Source organism: Alosa sapidissima, chromosome 14 (assembly GCF_018492685.1).
Source record: "Alosa sapidissima isolate fAloSap1 chromosome 14, fAloSap1.pri, whole genome shotgun sequence".
NCBI classification, from domain to species: Eukaryota; Metazoa; Chordata; class Actinopteri; order Clupeiformes; family Clupeidae; genus Alosa; species Alosa sapidissima.
Genome location: NC_055970.1, coordinates 19734665 through 19755591, shown reverse-complemented (window position 1 = coordinate 19755591; position 20927 = coordinate 19734665). Strand labels below are relative to the sequence as shown.

At 40.4% G+C, this 20927-nt stretch overlaps 2 protein-coding genes across 2 annotated transcripts; both read right to left on the bottom strand.

Moving 5' to 3' along the window:
- Nucleotides 1-11381: 11381 nt before the first annotated feature.
- On the bottom strand, nucleotides 11382-15993 carry LOC121681730 (UDP-glucuronosyltransferase 1-2-like). The gene is made up of 2 exons (XM_042061650.1): nucleotides 15710-15993; nucleotides 11382-14284 (listed from the first exon to the last, which is right to left on the bottom strand). Exon 2 carries the CDS (start codon nucleotides 14278-14280, stop codon nucleotides 12676-12678), a length of 1605 nt encoding a protein of 534 aa, XP_041917584.1. The 5' UTR covers nucleotides 14281-14284; nucleotides 15710-15993; the 3' UTR covers nucleotides 11382-12675.
- Nucleotides 15994-18031: 2038 nt separating this feature from the next.
- LOC121681726 (UDP-glucuronosyltransferase 2C1-like) lies at nucleotides 18032-19929 on the bottom strand. The gene is made up of 2 exons (XM_042061644.1): nucleotides 19900-19929; nucleotides 18032-19637 (listed from the first exon to the last, which is right to left on the bottom strand). Exon 2 carries the CDS (start codon nucleotides 19631-19633, stop codon nucleotides 18032-18034), a length of 1602 nt encoding a protein of 533 aa, XP_041917578.1. The 5' UTR covers nucleotides 19634-19637; nucleotides 19900-19929.
- Nucleotides 19930-20927: the final 998 nt, after the last annotated feature.

Here is a 20927-nt window from a genome sequence, read left to right as displayed (position 1 = left end):
AACGCCCTGTTTGGCTGAACTTTAGATTTCAACATGCCCTTACCGTATTGCATAATGAGGTTGAGCAAACTGTAGAAAAAACCCTGAACAGGCGTGGCAACAAATGGCATAACCTAAAATAGCCTACCCCAGATAGCAACATCATGAATAATGAAATGCAAAATGCAGTAAAAAAAATGTAATTGATTCTAACCATGCTATCTAAGTCTGAATTAGATAGATCGGGAAACAAGTCCGTTTTTCGCTCATTCTTTGAGGGGGGGGGGGGGGGGGGGGCATGGCAATCTGAATGATATGGCGTAGAGGCGTAAAGACTATTACAGACATAATCTGTCAAGGGCGTAAATTTGGTCTCAGCTTTGGTGGGAACACATCCCTGCTGTCATGATACCAACATTATTGTTTCAATACCAAGTGAAGAATCTCGATTTCGATACCTTTGCCATTTTTTTACATTTTATTTGGTTTGGGGGCCCCCACTACCTTGACACCATCCGTAATATTGAATATTGTGTGATCATCAGTGGCAATCATATAATTTGATTGACCCTCCACACACACACACACGCACACACACAGAGAAAGTGATGGTTGTCATTGGTTTCTATGTTATATTCTGGAATTCATATAAACTTTATATACTGTATATTGTTAATTATTTATAGCATTTTATGATCTGCATAATTACTGATAGCTAAACATATTTGGTAATTTGAAGACATCATATTGATATTTAAATTATTAGTCTACACTTGTCTTCAGTATCATCATCCCACCCTAAACCTACGCCCATGTTATCTGTGACCTGTTGCCAAAGCATGCGATGCATTACAGCCATTTCACAGCACCTCACAGACATTGGCGCAGGCCATGGTTGCTGAGCAGGGCTGGACTGGCCATCTGGCATACCGGTCATTTTCCCGGTGGGCCGGCATACCTTTTGGGTCGATCAAATTAAATTAGTATTTGTTATCGTTATTTTAAAACATGGGCAACAATCGAAATCGTCCCAAAGCAAGGACAGTCAGCGGTCCATTGGTACAATTTCTATACTGACACTAGACAGGCCCATTGACAACTCTCATCAACACCCCTCCCACATTGGCTCAGATCCTAAATTCAGTGAGCGCGTCAAAATGGTTAAGTGAAGCGCATGCAGAAGTTGCGGCAGGTAAAGATGGGATGTTAAAGGTGTTCTAAGAGATGCTGGGTAACGTCACTTCTGTTGACTTTCAAACAAAACAGAGAGCTAGCTCACTACTTCCTCCCCCTCCCTCCCGTGCTGCTCCTGTGCAATTGAAACTCTCCTAAACGCACATCTCTTCTGTGATTTGCTGGAACAGTTTGTTATGTTTTTATGGGCTAGGTTTGCCCAGGTTGTTTTTGTTGCCGTTTTTGGAGCATGGGCTGATCGTGTTTTTTTACAGTGTATTCAGGACACAGACAGCTAGCGGTTGGGTGATGTTTGCCGTAAGTGACAAAATGTTTAGCCTAAAAAACGCGTGACATCGCTTGGAGCACCTTTAATTGTGCAGAAATGTGCTGTACCCGACATTCAGGTAGCCTATGTCAGCAACAGTTTTGAACTTCAGTGAGGAGAGGTAAGCAAATGTAGGCTATTATGGCAGAGGAACGTGATTAGAAGGAGAATATAGCGTGGCAAACGTAGCTTCATAATGAATGGGTTCACAGAGTCATGCTGCTGATGATGATAATTGATGTGGCCTCTCGATCAGTCAAACGGCACAGCGTTCGTTACTTTAGCATTGTTTTTATTGCTAACATTGCTCCTTAACATGGTCACATTTCCAGCTGAACCCAACACATTAACATGACGTTTTTTTGTTTTTTTTATACATAGCTTTTGGCTAGGACCACCATACCATTGGCTATCATATAACATAATATTGAAATTATTTGACTAAGGGTTCCACTGGTAAATGGGTGAAAATACAATATTTCAAGTCATCTTCATGCAAAAGGCAACTGAAAGATTTACATAAAACACTGAGAGACATCAATGTGAAATGAGCTCATGGAGCTCTACTGTAGGCTACAGTGTAGAGGGTCATGAAGGGAGGAGTTTATTTAAATAATACTTGCCTGATGGATGCTACTATCTGCTACTATTCATCCCTTGCAGACACGTGACTTAAGTCACGTGACGGCTCCATGCTGGACGGCAAATTACATTATGTCATAAAGATTATGGTGAACTGAACACCATTACTATAACATCTTTGTAGTTCAATGTATTACTGTTTGGGGTCTGATAGTCAAAGAAGATGCCAGTGGTGTTGTTAGATGAAATGGGTCATGATCGCAAATGTGTTTATTTAACAGGTCATGTAACAGGTATTTAATCCCAGGTCATGATCGCAAATGTAAAGTTATTAAAACTGGTGGTAACAGCAAGGGGAGATAACGTTACGTTAGGCTACTGTAATTAACATTATGGTAAATGAACACCCATAAGTATTTCTGGACTAAAATATTGCAAAGCGATTTGGTTACTTTATTTGTCTTGCTTTTATCAGTTGTAACATAGTCAAAACGTTAAGAATGTCATATCAGAACATGAAATAATAACTAGCTGCCACACTTAGAAGCTAGCTATTCTAGCTAACGTTTATCGTAGCTCATAGTGCTAGGGCTAATGTAACTCGTCAGTTTGTACGTTGCCCAGCGAATAAACTTACTTCTTACATGTCTTAAGTTAAAGAATTGAAAGAAATAGGAAATTTAAAAAAACTTGAACGGTATTATCTGTTTACATTCAGATCTTGCCAAAGACTTTGCCTAAGTGCTATCTGCCGTCCTGTTCAGAGTCTATGGTTGCTATAGCAACCGCTGATGTGCTTCATACACTGAGGAGATAAGCATGCAATTGTGGTTGAAATACTCCCGAAACAAAGAAAACAAACCAAAATATATCTATGCAAGAACATGGGATGTTGTTGTATTCCAAACAATAAGCCAACAGTCGTGGAAGGGCATTACTACGGTTAAATCTCACTATAATCTCCTAGCTGTGCGATATGTCCCATTACAACCCATTGATTTGATTCGTGTTCTTGCCGTCCACTAGGCTATTTTGCTGTGGCGCGAACAAAACGTGACGTCACTTGCAAGGGGTGAATACCGCTGCGTCGACGTTACTTCCGTGATTTGGGAAAAGCCCGTAAAAGTCCTGGCAAGAAGCGATTACATCAACGTTTTTTGGTATATCCCAGTTTTTAATATTATTTTTCCGAAGTGTTTACTACTAACTCAATACTCATCATGGATATCACAAGTTTAAACAACGAAAACAGAAAGAATGGATGCAGCAAAGCTAGGAGTTATTCCAGATGGGCAAGAACAAGGTAGGCAATTGCTTGTCAGAACGTTAGACTGCATTAGACAAGCTGTTTAAAGCCAGACGTCACGGTAAGCTAGAACAAAACTAAAGGTAACTTTAGCCTGTATAGGGCTGTATCAAGTTGTCCAAATGAATAGGGGGGGATGGGTGTGCGTACCATAGCATTAATTCCTGCAGGCGCCCCTGTCCTTACAAACTTTCCAATGCCTTTTTTTATGAGTAAAGAGCATAGTTGTACTACTGTAGAAGTTTCGTACCATTCAGGGCATTATTAGTGGGGTAATTTACGAGATAAAAGTTGGTTCCATTACGCCTGGAGAAACTCATTAGTTTCTGACAGCGCTACTACTACAGGGTTCGACCAAGGGAAAACACCTTCAGGGGGTCGTTTCTAGAAAAGTTAGCAACGACGATGCTCAACCACCATGGTACGACGCAACTTGCGACCAAACAACGACATTGTTACACCTGTTTACAGAAAGTATCGTAGCCTACCTGTGTCACAATTCGCTACCTCCGACGTTCGAACACTGTAGTTCCAACAACTTTCTTGATGATGCAGCGATACATATCATTGGTGGAAACAGTGGAAACGTGTAATACCCTACCCCCTAGAAATGCTCTGCCACGGCCTATGTTGACATTTTTCTAATTTAAACCGAGTGATTAATGCTGGCATTGTCATCGTCATCTGCAAAAACCTAAACCTATTGCAAGTAGGCCTATATAAAACATTTTACTGAAGCCGACCATGTGCCATTATTTGTGTTAAATATCTAAGTTGGAAAAATATATAGCCTGGACGAATGTCTGGGTAGGCTATAACAAATAGTATCAATTGTCTCGTGGCTTATCGGCAGCGCGTCAGACTGAAGAACTGTCTCTCTGACACTGTGATCAGCAACCGGAGCTCCACAGGGAACTGTGCTCTCGCCAGTCCTGTTCCCCCTGTACACATCTGACTTCTGCTACAACACTGAGTCATGCCACATGCAAAAGTTGGTAACACTTTATAATAACTACACACAATTCATCATTTATTAAGCCTTTGTTACTTATTAGTTAATGGTTTGTTCATCATTAGTCATTTCTAATTTATCATCAGTAAAGCATTTGTTCACACAGTTATAAATAGTTTGTTCATAGTAAATAAGCCTATATCTAAAATATGTTTATACATTATTGTTAATACTTAATAAATTATGCAATAATATGTTTTTGATTAAAGGGACACCAGGCAACGTTTTCTTGTTAATTAATCATCTTCGTAAGTTGGTATATGGTTGTTAATTAATCATATCGTAAGTTGGTATGACTCATTACAGGGCGAATGAAGACTCTCTCGCCCGCCCCTACTGCCTGTAAGAAGAATATCCCACTTGCAAGTTCGGTGTATCCTACCGCAGACCGAAGCAGGATCAGTTTACATCCTGCATACAGCACAGAGGCAGGCTAACAAAACGCTAGCGATTGTTGCAAATATGTGTATAATGGCAGAGCCAGCGAAGAAGCAGCGAAAACCTTTGACTGAAGATGCAAAGAAAAGGAAAAGAGCTTCAGACCGAGCAAGGGGGAGTTTCGTAGAGAAAAAGCATCAAGCTTGCCTGGTGTCCCTTTCAGTAATATTTCCATTATTTAACAGTTGTTGCATACACATGCACTAATTATTAGTTAGGGTGAGGATACATACCGTAAAACTCCAAATAATAGCCTGGGCTTTTATTTTCCCAAATCGCCAAACTGCACTGGCTAGTATTAGAGACAGGCGTCTATATGAGACAGGCCTTTAATTCCCTTTACAGAAAACTTTTCCTCTGCAAAGATGGAAAATATTATCGAATTAATTATTTCAAACACACTGAATGTCTACCTACTGTATATGACTAGGCTATCTGATGACAATTACGGATCATCATTCATTTAGTGTTGAGATGTTGTTCATTGAGTGAGATACAGTAAGATCCAAATAGCGGGGATGGCCAGAACAGATGAAACACGTTTTAATTAAATGTACAGTAATCTACAAAGAAATCGTATCACACTGAAAGCTCATATTTTGTCACTAGCAAATAGCCTATATCGGTCCTTTGTCAAATACAGTTGCATTATCAGCCCTGACCAAAACCGTTCAGGAATTATTTATGCAAAAGTGGAACGTCCTTAATGTTTCATTCTCCCTCCTTTTCGGCAGGAATGAAACAGCATGAGAGAGCATGAACCATACTGTTTCTCCCGTTTTGTATTTGCCGAATTTGACAACAGTCTACATTCAAATCATAGCCTACTTCCAGGCGCACGGGAACATATTTTTGACCGGGGTGCTGAATAACAAAATAATCATAGATGTCCGACGATTTCTCCCCCAGCATATGATTTGAATTTAGACGGCTAAATACGCCATTTCACCGCCGTGTATGAGTAGGTCTAAGAGTGAGAAGTTTTATAATGCCCTGGGCAGCCACATTCCACTGCAACTATGCGCAGCACTTGCCACTCCGACTCATCAATAAAAACTGTGCTCACACACCAGTCCCATAGAAGCGCACTTGACTTTACATCATTAACCTATTTCAGTAGGTTGTATAGCCAGAGAATGTCCGTAGACGGGCTCTGATATAGCCTAGTCTAAGGTAAATTCCTTTTCTGACTTCTTTCTCTTTATCGCCATGGCATTTAGAATAAAGAATAACGTTTGCGAACCGTTCTGGTTTTGTTGCCAGCATAAAAACAAGCTTACCATCGGCCTAACCGCAAATTAACACAAGGGATGAATTGAACGATGACTAAGTCGGACATATAGGCATAGTTCATATTGGGGAAAAAATTATACAATTTGGAACTCTAGCTTTTCCCCACCGCAGTCTTTTAATGCCATCTAATCATAACGTGCGCAGTCTGCGCCATACTTAAGCCCAAATCCCACCCAAGATTCGCAACGAGATGAGCAGCAACTTGATGCAACATTCTAAAACCTTGCAACTATGACCAGACATGTGAATGCTTTGCGACGGCTTGTAACAACGTGCAACATCTAATTCACACTGCTGTAACCTCCTTTCTGTAACGGTTTCGTGTCATTGTGAATCTTTAAGCAGACGGTCTGACGGGTTTTAGAACATTAAATACAACCCGAAACTAAAAAACAGACCGGGCCTCTACTGGAGACCGGCCTTTAACCCAAACCTGTAGCCACGCCAGGCGTTTAAAAGAGACAGGCGTCTCTTAGGGACTCGGCGATTATTAAGTTTTACGGTATTTTATAAACCACTTCCTAATACTAATTCATAATTAACTCAGGAGGTACAAGTGGTTGGTTAATGATATTTTGTGAGCTCCTCTAAAGTGAGGACATTTTATGCCTTGCAACACATTTACAAATGAGTTATAAAGTTTACACTTGCATTTATTAATTTAGCTGACACTTTCACCCAAAGCGACTTACACATGTCAATGAAATTAAAGGGCAAGGCCAAATAGGTGGACGCCGGGGTTTGAACCCCCAACTTTATGGGTTACTGCATGTTAACCCGGCTCCCTACCCACTACACTACCTCTGCCCAGTGGTATTAAAACAGTCAATTCATATAAAATATAATATAGATATGTGTGTTTACTATGAACAAACCATTTTTAACTGTGTGTAAACATGATTTACAGATGAGAATTAATGTAGGAATAATGCTTTACAAACGAAGAATACAGCATTTAATAATAGTTTACAGCTGTTTAATGACAGTGTGTAGTAGAAGAAAACAGAAACTTTTGCATAGTTGTGGGGGTTTCTAGCTGGGCCAAGGTGGTGTAGTGGATAAGGAGCTGGACCAGCATGCAGTAGCCTGAAAAGTTGGGGGTTCAATTCCTGGCTTTCCCTGTTATGTCAATGTAGTATAAGTGTATATATACTTTTTTGATCCCGTGAGGGAAATTTGGTCTCTGCATTTAACCCAATCGGTGAATTAGTGAAACACAAACAGCACACAGTGAACACACAGTGAGGTGAAGCACACACTAATCCCAGCGCAGTGAGCTGCCTGCTACAACGGCGGCGCTCGGGGAGCAGTGAGGGGTTAGGTGCCTTGCTCAAGGGCACTTCAGCCGCCATGTGTACGTCGCTTGTCTGCTAAATGAATGAATGTGAATGTAATCTTTACAACTCATTTGAAAATGTGTTGCAAGGCATAGAAAGTTCTCACTTTAGATAAGCTCACAAAATATCATTAACTAACCACTTGTAACTCCTGAGTTAATCATGAATTATAGTATTAGGAAGTGGTTTATAAAATATGTATCCTCACCCTAACTAATCATTACTGCATGTGTATGTAACAACTGTTAAATACTAGAAATATTACTTCATCAACAAAATATTATTGCATCATTTATTAAGTATTAACAATAATTCATAAACATATTTTAGATATAGGCGTATTTACTATGAGCAAACCATTTATAACTGTGTGTACAAATACTTTGTTTATGAGAATTAACATAGGAACAATGCTTTACAAATGATGAACAAAGCATTTTGTAATAGTTTGCAACTGGTTTATAATAAGAAAATTATTTCATTAGTGGTTGTTTCATTACTTATTAAGTATAAATCATGTACTTACAAACATATTTTTGGATAGGCTTATTTACTATGAACAAACCATTTATAATTGTGTGAACAAATGCTTTACTGATGATAAATTATGTATGAACAAGAAATTACTAATGATGAACAAGCCATTAACTACTTGTTAATGATACTGCTATTGTGGGGTGTATCAGGGACGAGCAAGAGGAGGAGTACAGGAGCCTGGTGGAGGACTTTGTGCAATGGTGCAAGCTCAACCACCTTCCACTCAACACTTCAAAGACCAAGGAGATGGTGGTGGATTTCCGCAGGTCAAAGCCCGCTCTGCTACCAGTCTCCATTGAAGGGGTCAATGTGGAGGTGGTAAACACCTACAAGTATCTGGGCTTACACCTGGACAATAAACTGGACTGGTCAGCCAATACTGAAGCACTCTACAAGAAAGGGTAGAGCAGGCTGTACTTCCTGAGGAGGCTGCAGTCCTTCAATGTCTGCAGTAAGCTCCTCAGGATGTTTTACCAGTTTGTTGTTGCCAGCGTCCTCTTCTATGCTGTGGTATGCTTGGGAGGAAGTGTGGTATCTTTTATATATATTTTATGTATCTTTTATTAAGTATCTTTATTTTGTCTGCTATTTATTAACATAGGTGGTGGGAAAGCCACAGAAGGTCCAGTCTAGGATAACTTGAAGGGGTATAAAGGCTGGACAGCAGCCAGAGTAGGGCAGCTTGTTTAATGAACCAATGCTCAGGTGTGCATTAAAGCTACACTTCTTCAGTATTCTTTCGCTTTGTCAAAATTATTCTGAGTTTGACTCAGTTGATCAGAATTTTTCTACAACAGAAGCACAAAGAATAAGGATGCTGGGCGACTAGATAGGCTGGTAAGGAAAACTGGCTCTGTCGTGGGAGCCGAACTGGAGTGCATCACTTCAATATCAGACAAAAGGACCCTGAACAAACTGATCAGCATCTTGGACAATGTCATCCACTCCACAGCACTATTATAAAGCAGAAGAGCTTGATCAGCTGGAGACTTCGCTCACTGTCATGCACAACTGACAGACTGAGGAAGTCATTTGTCCCCAGGGCCATTGAACTGTTCAATGCTTCACTTAAGGGTAGAGGAGAGAGAGACTTCTCTGCATAGTCTGTCTGCCTCTTCATCTTCTCCATGTTTGTGTACGTACTGTCCACTAGTCCCCTTACACCGAACAAGTCAATCAACACTGTTCTGCTCATCTACCTCATGTGTACTTCAACCTTACAGTTACAATAGTATTATTAATATATGGTTATTGCACTGAACTGCCTTGCACTATATTTATTTTTAATCTTAAACCTCAGTGTATACTGATATTGCACTATCCCCACCCTTTCAACTGTATATTGCATCTTGCTTGTGTCTGTTGAGGGGTCCACGACCATGGCACCCTTGACAGGGACAACAAGGAAGCGATCATCCTCAGCTGCACACTGAATTACAGGCTCAGTCCCTGCCCTGTCATGCTTGATCATCCTTAAGCACACTATGTTGATATTTGATTTAGTTTATATATACATTCAGTATTTAGTATTTTAGTATCATGTTTATCTTCAACTGTCTCTATTGTACAGTGGAGTTTTTTTTATATTACTTTTTCTGCTGTAGGTGCATGTTGTGTGTGATGTCTGTATGCTACTGAGACCTTGAATTTCCCCTTAGGGATCAATAAAGTATCTATCTATCTATCTAAATATCTATCTATCCATCCATCCATCCATCCAACCACCAGAGGCGGACGGAGTACACAGCTTCATTACTTGAGTAAAAGTACAGATACCCTTTGCTAAATTTTACTCAAGTACAAGTAAAAGTACAACAGTCAGATGTCTACTTATAAGTAAAAGTACTGAAGTACTTGTTTTTAAAAGTACTTGAGTATCAAGAGTACATTTTCTAAATATTGCATTACTACTGCCACAGTGCTTACATTTATGTACAGAAACATCCTACATGGATTTATGAAAAATGTTATTGTTAATACCTTGAAGAATGTAAAAGGAATTGAAAGTAAAATCAAGTCATTTATATCTTTTTACCATGTTGCCAGGGATGGGCAGTATTTCTAATACATGTATTTCAAATACAAAATACTATTTTGTAATTGAAACACTTGAAGTGAAAACTATCGTTAACTTGTTCAGAAAATTGAAATAGTCTGGCAAGGTGGGGCCACAGGTTGGCACATTCCCGGGATGGACCTGTTGCGTCTTCATCCATTGTTTCGTCCATGGTTTCGTCTCTTATCTAAATCTAACCATGGAGTTGACTTTGGCGGAAAGCTGAAGGTGATTGCTGGCTGTCCCAATCAGTAGCGCCTGCACAATCCAATCACGTTTGAGAGGGAAACAACAAATTGAGGGTTTCCGAGATTTTTGCTTCTTCCTTTTTTTTTTAGAAGAAGTAACAGGTACTCACGGTTATGGATAGAAATGTAGTGGAGTAAAGAGTACAATATTTGCCTCTCAAATGTACTTGAGTAAAGTCATGAGTACTCCCCAAAAATGATACTCGAGTAAAGTACAGATCCCTCAAAACTGTAATCAAGTACTGTACTCAAGTAAATGTACTCCGTTACTGTCCGGCTCTGCCAACCACTGCCCTCTGGGAGAAGATATAGGTCCATCAGGGCCAAAACCAGCAGGCTGGCCAACAGCCTTTACCCCCATGCAGTCAGGCTGCTTAATGGACAGTCTAACCCCCCACTCCCCATCGGACATCCCTCTGTGACATAATGTCTCTGTCCATACACCCCCAATACCTGTGTCCTGGACTTTGCATTGCTGCAAAAACACTCCAACAACCTTATCTCTATTAGATTTATCTAATCGGAAGCGGCTACTTGCCCTAAAACCAAACAATCCCAATCTTATCTGCTTTCGGCCCCCCCTCAGGCCCCCTTGACTTGGCCAAGGCCACGGCTGGAACAACAACTCCCCTGGAAGAACACTGCAGTGAGACGCTCTTGCATTCCTTCCCCCACTCCAGGCGCGCGGGAACATATTTTTGACCAGGGGTGCTGAATAACAAAATAATGGATGTCCAACGATTTCTCCCCTAGCTTGATATGATTGGAATTTAGAAAGCTAAATACGCCATTTCAGCGCCGTGTATGAGTAGCCCTAAGAGCGAGAAGTTTTATAATGCCCTGGGCAGCCACATTCCACTGCAACTATGCGCAGCACTTGCCACTCCGACTCATCAATAAAAACTGCGCGCACACACACCAGACAATAGGCTACCCCAAGCACTGTTTGACATGGGCCGTGTTTGCTTATTTAACACTTTACACTAGACTAGGTTCATTAAACGAAGAATAGTGAATAATTTATTAGTTTATCCATTTATTAATTTCAACAGCAAATAGCCTACATTGGCCTGTAGGCTACTACGGCTCAAGTCCATTGGTAATGCTCATGTATCCAAAGCCTCCCAGAACAGCTCAGAACACGTAGGCTAGCCTACTCATAAGTGTCAGGACGCAGCAATGTCTCCCTCTGCATCTGAAGTTCTGGTCTCGAGCTGACATTATCAATCGCTTGGCACCTTGATGCAAGCTGAACTGTGTTTGATAGCCCTCCATATCTACATCCGCTGATAAAATGTGATCACCAACACTGCGCGCGCTCTGTTATATGTATCAGGTCACTCCCCCTACGCTTGTGGTTCAGCCCAACAAAAACGGTAAAAAAAGGCAAAAATCTAATATTAACTGAATTTTACTTTTGTTTCCAATCCAGTTTCTGATTTTTCTTTATCTTGTGTGACTAATGACAAATGTAGAAAATAGCAGCAATTATCTATTTGCTGACCAGTTAAAAAAAATGAAAATTGGATTATTGAACACATTTTGTATTTGGATCAGCTGGATGGAGCAAATAGAACAAAGCACTGCAAAGTGTTACACAGACCACGGACACAAGTTACTCTCCTAAAGTATATATACAGCTCTGCAATTAAGAGACCACTGCACATTTTCTGATGTTATCCTATTTCTGAGTGCTACTTATATTTATAATGAGTATACTATGTGGTATATATAAGATTGTAGTGTTACAATACAATAGAGTCAATCACAAAGAAAATAGGTAGGCTTCCTGCATGACCCATTCTGAATGAATTGTCTCTGATATAATAAATACAACACATTGAGTTTGGCAAGAAATTGGTAATACTTTCACACAAGTGATGGCACCCCTGACCCAAATTATAGCAAAATGACAGCAATCGGTGTTAAATGCAATACATTTTTTTTTTTTAAATGCAATTAAGTACAATTTAAGAGCTAATAATTAAATAGAGTCAATTGTATAAAATAGAGTCATTGTTTTTGGTAATCCATACTGGAACTTAGCAAAGCAATTCCTACCCCTGACCTGGAGATGTACAGGTACCACTACAGCAGGAGTGCACCTGCTGTTCACCTCAACCACACCGTTTCTTTTGATGTAATTTTGATGTAATGTAACTTTTTAAGATCTTTTTCAATCATTTTTGTTGCAGAGACAAATGTATTCAGTTGCATCATCAGTACATAGGTACTGATATTTTTAGATGGAAAATGTTTCAATTCATGAGTACACAGTATATATTCATATAGTACATTACTTCTTTGAATAACTGACAAACAACATTATTTACAGTTGCACCAGTTACACATGTATCATATCTCATTTTGAGGCTTAGCCAGGAAATCATTCATGTTTTATTTTCTTCATTCCTAACAGTTTAAAGCATGTATATCTGATTACAACAAAGGAAATCACAACAACAGAGATAACCGCAGCCAGTAAGAATACAACCACATCCACAGAGTGGTAGGAGTACCAAGGCATCTTGTAGGACTCTGTGCGCAGGTGAGCAGCACCTTTGTTCCTGATAACAAACTCAATCCAGAAGAGGGCTCGGTCCAGGGGCTGCATTGGCTGGTCTCTGTGCAGCCTGGAGAGCCTCTGCATGTTCTCCCTGTAGGACGGCTCATGGAGCACCTCCTGCAAAGCCTGGAGGAACGTGTCTTTATTTGTGGTGGCAATGCTGAGCATCTTAGCTCCTCCTCTCTCTTTCAGTCGCAACAGATTGTCATACTGGTCAAAAAACAGAGGTATGCCCACAACTGGAACACCATGATACAAGGCCTCTTGAACTCCATTTGTTCCTCCATGGGCTACAAAGGCTCTGATTTTAGGGTGACCTAGTAGGTCTTTTTGGGGCATCCACTCCACTAGGAGGGTGTTGTTACCCAGGGTGGATGGTCTCTCTCCAGTGTACCTCCAAATAACTTTCTGGGGGAGCTCAGCAAAAGCTGCTGCTATATCTTCAGTAATGTCACTTGGAACTTCACTTACAAATGTCCCTAAAGACATGATGATGACTCCATGTTCTCCAGAGCTCTGGACAAAGTCCTCCAGGTCTTCAGGAAGGGGCTTTGCTGGCTTACACTGGAACCCACCCATGTAAACAACATTAGGCATAGTGGGGCGTGGGAACTCAAACACAAAATCGACCCGCATCAGCCAAATATCAGCTGACTGCTGCAGCTCAAAGAAATCCACCTTTGGTGTCAAATACTTATCACACACAGCTTGGTACCGTGGTTTAAGAATCATGTTGTTCTGTGCCATTAACAGCAAATAGAATAGCATGTTCTTAACCCTCTCTGAGAAAGTCATCTTGTCTGAGAGCCCTGATCCTGTCAGTGGTATGTAGGATAACGGTGAAGGTGCTAACGTAAGATGTCCTTCCCCTGTGGTGATCCATCTGACATTGTAGACTAAGGGTAGCTGAAGGTAGTGAGCCAGCATTATACCACTTCCCCAGGCAGGGTCTGTGAGCACCAGATCAAACTGGCTCTCATTCAGGCTCTGCATCAGGGCTTTGTCTTCGAACATGGTGGTCGCCATTAAACACACATGATCAACAGATTTTGGGATGAAATACATTGCCTCCAGCTGCAGACTAAAGAAATTCAAAGCTGAGCTTTTACCCCTCTCTATGTCAAACAGTTTTTGCAGGATTGGCTTTATAAATTCCTCATCAAAGCCTTCAGTGACAGATACCGTGATTGAGTCGTAGTAGGTTGAATCCTCTTTGATGTACCAGCTCTTGGTTGTCCGTACCACAGTGATGGAATGTCCACGGTCGTGTAGAGCCCTTATCAGAATGTCCATGTTCACCCAGTGGCTTCCTTCCAGCGGAACCACCAGTATCTTCCCGCCATGGCACCCGGGACCCGACAGGTAGAGGATTGTCATAGTGAGTAAGAGAGATGAAAGGAGACCGTGGTGGAAATGTGCAAACATATTTCTATGAGGAAAAATAAGATGAAAAAATGTATATTTAGGTTAGTATGTGTAAATCAAGTCAAGTCACTTCATTTACATGCATTTATACATACATCGGAAAACAACAGGAGTTGTACATTCCGTCCCCTTAGAATTACAGTATAAGGTTCTGACATTTTGACAGGTTCTGACATCTGACATTTTTGTCAAAACTGAGTTATTGACATAATTCTTATTGACACTTTAAGAATGTGAGGTGTTTCTTGTAGTTGTATGCATTTTTGGACACTGGTAAGACTAAATGAACACTAAAAGCCTAGTAAAAATCAAATCAAGTCAACTTTGTTTATATAAAGCATTTCATACACAGAGGTCATTTAAAAAATTAAGAGTGATATGAGTTAAACATCCTGTGTTAGCAGCACATCCTGCTAAATCGAATATCATGCTTGCAAACTGCATGAAAGAAAAGCAAGTCTATGATAATACAGTTTCCAGTTGCTTTGGCACATTTCTCAGATCAGCATGGTAATTCTCAAAACTTTTTGTTCAAACTCCATATCATCTTATCAGTTGTGCACATCATTGAAGCCATTCTCCCCATTTTGAACAAATAGCAATGCTTTAGTACACCCATGATGCAACTGATTTTGTACAAATATCTGCTGTGTTTTTAATTTTCAATGGCTAATGTCATGTTGGTCAAAATCCACTATACTGGTTCCCAGCTGAATAGTCCTAAACAAATTGGCCTTTTTTCATTGCTTGTGTCATTACATGCAAATGTGTTGAACTAGTCTAGCATATGTGACCTGACAGGAACGTCAGGATGTATAGAAAAATGTGCACAGCTCTGACCAAGGAATATTTTACTGTATATTGGTCATTTTTCCTTTGCATTTGTTTACTTTATACTGTCACAATGTCTGTCAACAGAAAAAAAAAACTTTGAAACATATCCACTGTCTTGCAATTAAGCCCATCCACACACAAAAATGTGTAACTTTGTAGTTTTGAAATAGAAAATAGTATCACATTGACATTACAAAACAGCTTGACTATCTTGACATACACAATGGCATCATGACTTGTCATTTTGATTGTACTGACTGTTTCATTGGGATAAATATTTGCTTTTGAGGCACAAACTAAGCATTCTGAGCAAGACATGCTTTTGCAGCTTATAACATATGTGGTGCAGTTGGCACTAATTGTTTTGATAAATTCATTGCAGAGCTTAGAGCCTGAACAGTGCAAACCCTGGACTATGCTCTCAGGGTATATTCATGCTGTTGTTGTGTACTTTGCATTTGCACCCCATGGCTTCCATTGTATCCCAAAAACTTTTCAGAAAATTCAGACAGTCATATATTAATTCATTCCAAGGCCCAAAAGGTTAGTGTTGAACCAAATAATAGATCAAGAAATATATTGACATACAACTCACCCAGGTTAAGTGACCAAATAGGCTGAAATGTTCTTCTGTTGTAAAGAAATACAAATAGATGTGATTCCATGCATGCCAGCTTCCTGAGAGGCATGTGTCACTTAACTTTAACTTTAGGTGTGATTGTATACTGCTCCTCAGCCTGTAGAGTTCAAAGTGCAGAGTAAGATAGCCATGGTATGTTGTCCCCTGAATAACTGTAACAGATCGCTTGTGTTATAAAACCCTAACAAGAGCCTGCGATTTCCATGTTTTGAACATGGAGATGATGGTTGTACTGTGGTTGAAAAAGTTGAACTTTACGATTGGGTGAGAGGGCAGAGAGTATTACATTTTGTACTTTGTACATTTGAAGACCGCATCAACCATCTGAATCCGCAAGTTCAGCGAAGTTTATTCAGGTTCACTCAAGTTCAATCTCTGTTGTTTTGTATGCTAAAGGTAATCCTCATATTGTGTATTACATATTTTAAATCTGGTAAAAAGGGTACATTTGACCCAGTCTCATGTCAGAACTTTTCGGTAGAAAACATTTAGAATGGGCTACAGTAATTTATTTTTGACCATTAAGATGACTGTTATGTCGTGGTTGAAAAAGTTGAACTGCATGACTGGGTGAGGAGAGGGCAGAAAGAATATTACATTTTGCCCTGAATGTCATGACCAGGAGTTACACATCAAGTTAAGTGAAGTTTGTTCAGGTCCACTCAAGTTCAATATGCCCACATGACTCATTCTCAAGTTACATTTAGAATACAGCAAATTATACAGATCTCAGTAGTTGTGTTATATTGGTATTTTTGGAGGACAATATTGCTGTGCCCCAAGGCAGTTTTTTTATAGTGGTAAATGTATTAGATTTCTCTTTTTTGATGAATGAAGCAACTATTGACATACAGACTTCTGTCTGTGTAGGTCCTTTGCAATATCACTAGAGAGCAGAGCTGGTTTATCTTTCAGGAAGTGTGGGGAACTTTGGATGCACAGGTAAATGCTTAGTCACAGTGAGCTGTTCTGAGCATGATCACAATGAAACAATTATATAATGTTTTATGTCCTTTATGTGGGGACTTTTACACATTTGCAGTACAGCAAACACCACTATGTGTGCATTATATCACAACTTCTAATATGTGGTTAGTGGCAGGATACAGGAAAACTGGACTTAAAGCAGCTCTAAAGATTTGCTCTCGGGGTCCCCGACAGTTGAGAAGCGCAATAATAAACAACCTAAATATGCGATCTCCAGTACAATATAGAGGGACTGAACCGGCAGCAGTCTGTAAAGAGAGATTACTGAATTTCTGTAGCATAGCAGCTGTTTTGGATTTCAATTTTGGAGTTGGGATACTATAACAGCAACTTCCTATGGCATTTTTTATAAGCAATAAGTTCGCCCTATTAAAGGGAAACTTGGCAGGATTTCCCCCTCTGCTGGAGAAATTGTGCATTATGCTATTTCAAACCTGGGGAAAAGGTAACGATAAAGCACATGGATTTGTTTACAAGTTAGCAAAACGGTTAGCATAAGTTCGGTAGACAATGTGGATGTTGCAAGGTAAGAAACACGATTTAAAACAAGTTTCTTATTTCTCACTTCTCTTTCCGGGACGGTAGTCTCAATGTTGCAAGGTTGGTTTTCCGTCTGGGGACGCTAGGGGCAGCGGGAAAAGTCACAATTTTCACCGGAACAGGTCATTTAACCATCCAAATGATTTCTAAACGGGTTTATTACGTTGAAATAGTTGCCACGTTCCCCTTTAAATGTGCCATCAAAATGATTTTGGAAACTTTAAGGGGCTTCAACTAACTTTCATAACACACAAAGCTGCTGTTGAAGTAAACATGTGCTGACTATTTACAGTTGATCCTACAGGTCATCCTTGGCCCTGTATATAACAATAACCATGTAAAAACACACTGATAATCTCTGTGGTGTGCTTGTGCACAGAAATAACAGTTCAATGCATTAATGACCCTTCAAAGCAAGACCTTTCCCATTAATTTTTGAAATAATTTAATGTCAGGCAGACCTCCCGCACAAGAATCTCTGTCTCATCTGGTGTAAACTGCTCTGTTTGTGGCACATTTTATGTTTACTCTTGTAGAAATATGAATTATTAATACTGATAAATTTGTACCGTATCCAAACATTATCAGATAATGTGATTGATTATACGGATAAAGAATGTATCTCCACTTATGGTTGCTCATGTACAAAGCTAGTTCCCAATGCTTGTTGCATTTTCATATTAGGGCACTTTGTTCTCAAATAAAAAATAAAACAAATAAAAGATTATCAACATTTTCAATAGCATGATGTCACTCATGTTTAATTTTCCTTCTCAAACAAACCCTTCCGCAAAAGAAACTAATGCTGTAAAGCAAAATGTACATAAAGCTGAGCAATACAGCAACTAAAAACACCACAACATCCACTGAGTGGTAGGAGTACCAGGGCATCTTGTAGGACTCTGTGCGCAGGTGAGCAGCACCTTTGTTCCTGATAACAAACTCAATCCAGAAGAGGGCTCGGTCCAGGGGCTGCATTGGCTGGTCTCTGTGCAGCCTGGAGAGCCTCTGCATGTTCTCCCTGTAGGATGGCTCATGGAGCACCTCCTGCAAAGCCTGGAGGAACGTGTCTTTATTTGTGGTGGCAATGCTGAGCATCTTAGCTCCTCCTCTCTCTTTCAGTCGCAACAGATTGTCATACTGGTCAAAAAACAGAGGTATGCCCACAACTGGAACACCATGATACAAGGCCTCTTGAACTCCATTTGTTCCTCCGTGGGCTACAAAGGCTCTGATTTTAGGGTGACCTAGTAGGTCTTTTTGGGGCATCCACTCCACTAGGAGGGTGTTGTTACCCAGGGTGGATGGTCTTTCTCCAATATGCCTCCAGATGACTTTCTGAGGCAACTCCGCAAAAGCTGCTGCTATTTCCTCTGCCAAGTCACTTGGAATATCAGTTACAAATGTTCCTAAAGACATGATGATAACTCCGTGTTCTCCAGAGCTCTGTACAAAATCCTCCAGGTCGTGAGGAAGCGGCTTTGCTGGCTTACACTGGAACCCACCCATGTAAACAACATTAGGCATAGAGGGACGTGGAAACTCAAACACAAAATCAACCCGCATCAGCCAAATATCAGCTGCTAGCACAAGCTCATGAAAGTCTACTTTAGGTTCAAAATACTTATCACAGACCGCCTGGTATTGTGCTCGAATTGGGAACTTAAATTCAAACTGTACAAGGAGATGAAAAAGCATATTTTTCACCCTTTGTGAGAAGGTCATTTTATCAGACAGGCCTGATCCTGTAATTGGTATGTACGATACCGGTGAAGGTGCAAGAGCACAGTGCCCATCAGTGCCGGTAACCCACCGCACGTTGTAGACTAAGGGCAGCTTAAGGTAGTGAGCCAGCAGAATGCCTTCACCAAATGAGGGGTCAGTGAGAACCAGGTCAAACTGACTCTCATTCAAACGCTGCATTAGGGCTCTGTCCTCAAACATCGAGGATATCATTTTACAGGTTAAATCATGGGCGTCATACATGACCGAGAACATTAGTAGCTGAAGAGGAATAAAATTGATCATGGAACTCCTTCCCCTCTCAACCTCCATCAGTTGCAAAACAATTGGTTTGACAAATTCCTCATCAAACCCCTTCTCAACGGGCACTGTAACTGAGTCGTAGTAGGTCGAGTCTTCTTTGATGTACCAGCTCTTGGTCGTCCGTACTACAGTGATGGAATGTCCACGGTCGTGTAGAGCCCTTATCACAATGTCCATGTTCACCCAGTGGCTTCCCTCCACTGGTGCCACAAGTATCTTCCCTCCATGGCAACCAGAAGCAAACAAGAAGAGGAGAGGCAGAAGAAGAGGATGTGACAGAGAGCCTCTCACCATAAGGTCTGTCATTATGCTGAATTTAAATAAAAAAAGTAAAGTCATTATTTTTTTAATCCCATAAAGAATAAAGAAAAAAATATATAACTCTTCTCTCCGACCATTTTCATCATTGATTTCGGTAATCTTATTACAAATGTAGCTAGATACTAGCACTGTTATCTAAACTTTAATTTTTGTAATCTTGTGTATAACGTTTGCAAACATCTACATTAAAAAAAAACTATAATTAAGCCTATATAAAAGATGCTGTAGTTTAATGTTTGATATTTGCTTACCTTGGCGTATGTTCTCTCACGGAGAGTGTGCAACTCTGAGGGGTGGATTCATCTACTCTACAGACACAGTGTACTATCTGTGTGCTATGTTGGTCAATATAGACCAAAGTACTGTGACATGTCCTGATGGGGTTAACCATACAGTTTAAAACCAGTGAATAGAAAACTTAAGCAACATCATTTTAAAGCAGCAGTATCTGTATTTCACAAATAGGACGTTGGACTAACAAAATAATTCAGGCTGGACAGAGGCAGACAGAGGTCGGGAGGTTTAATTTGATAACTTTTGGTTAGCGCGTTTTCGATTAGCATATTAGGTTGTGAAAGTGAGCAACTATGGATGAAGTGTTTTAAAAAAAAAAATCAATCTGCCTGGAAAGTTGCATTTGTACGGAGCCCCAAAAGGGCGATGCCATGGGGCCATGTCAACCCATCCCATATCCACTCAATGGAGGTATAGTGCCACCTATTTAAAAATGAAAAAGCAAAAACGAGGCGTTGTAATTGCAGGTAACTCTGGCTGACATGTTCAAAACTGCACAAAATTGTGTAGGATCATTATAACACGCATGCACAAACGCACGCACACACACACACGCACACAAACACACACACGCACACACACCCACGCACGAGCACACACATGCGCACGCACACAGGCATGTACACATGCACACGCACACACTCACGCGCACACGCACAAACACACCCACACACATGCACGCACACACACACATAAAAACATACACACATGCAGGCACACGCACACACACACAGAAACATACACACACATGCACACCCCATTGCCCCCACATACACACTCACAAGCGAACACACGGACACACACACACACACATAAGCACACATAAACACAAATACACACTATGCACACACTCATTTACATACATAAAAGTTGCAGCAGTAGTGGCTGGAGTAGGAGATGGAGACAAATTGAAAATCGTGATTTATTTTTGTGAAGAGAATGTGCAGGACTGTGTGGCCATATTTTGTACCACTTTGCGGTACAT

Excerpts from the sequence above, each read along its gene's own strand:
- LOC121681730 (XM_042061650.1), bottom strand. The coding sequence starts at position 14,280 with ATGTTTGCACATTTCCACCACGGTCTCCTTTCATCTCTCTTACTCACT.
- LOC121681726 (XM_042061644.1), bottom strand. The coding sequence starts at position 19,633 with ATGACAGACCTTATGGTGAGAGGCTCTCTGTCACATCCTCTTCTTCTG.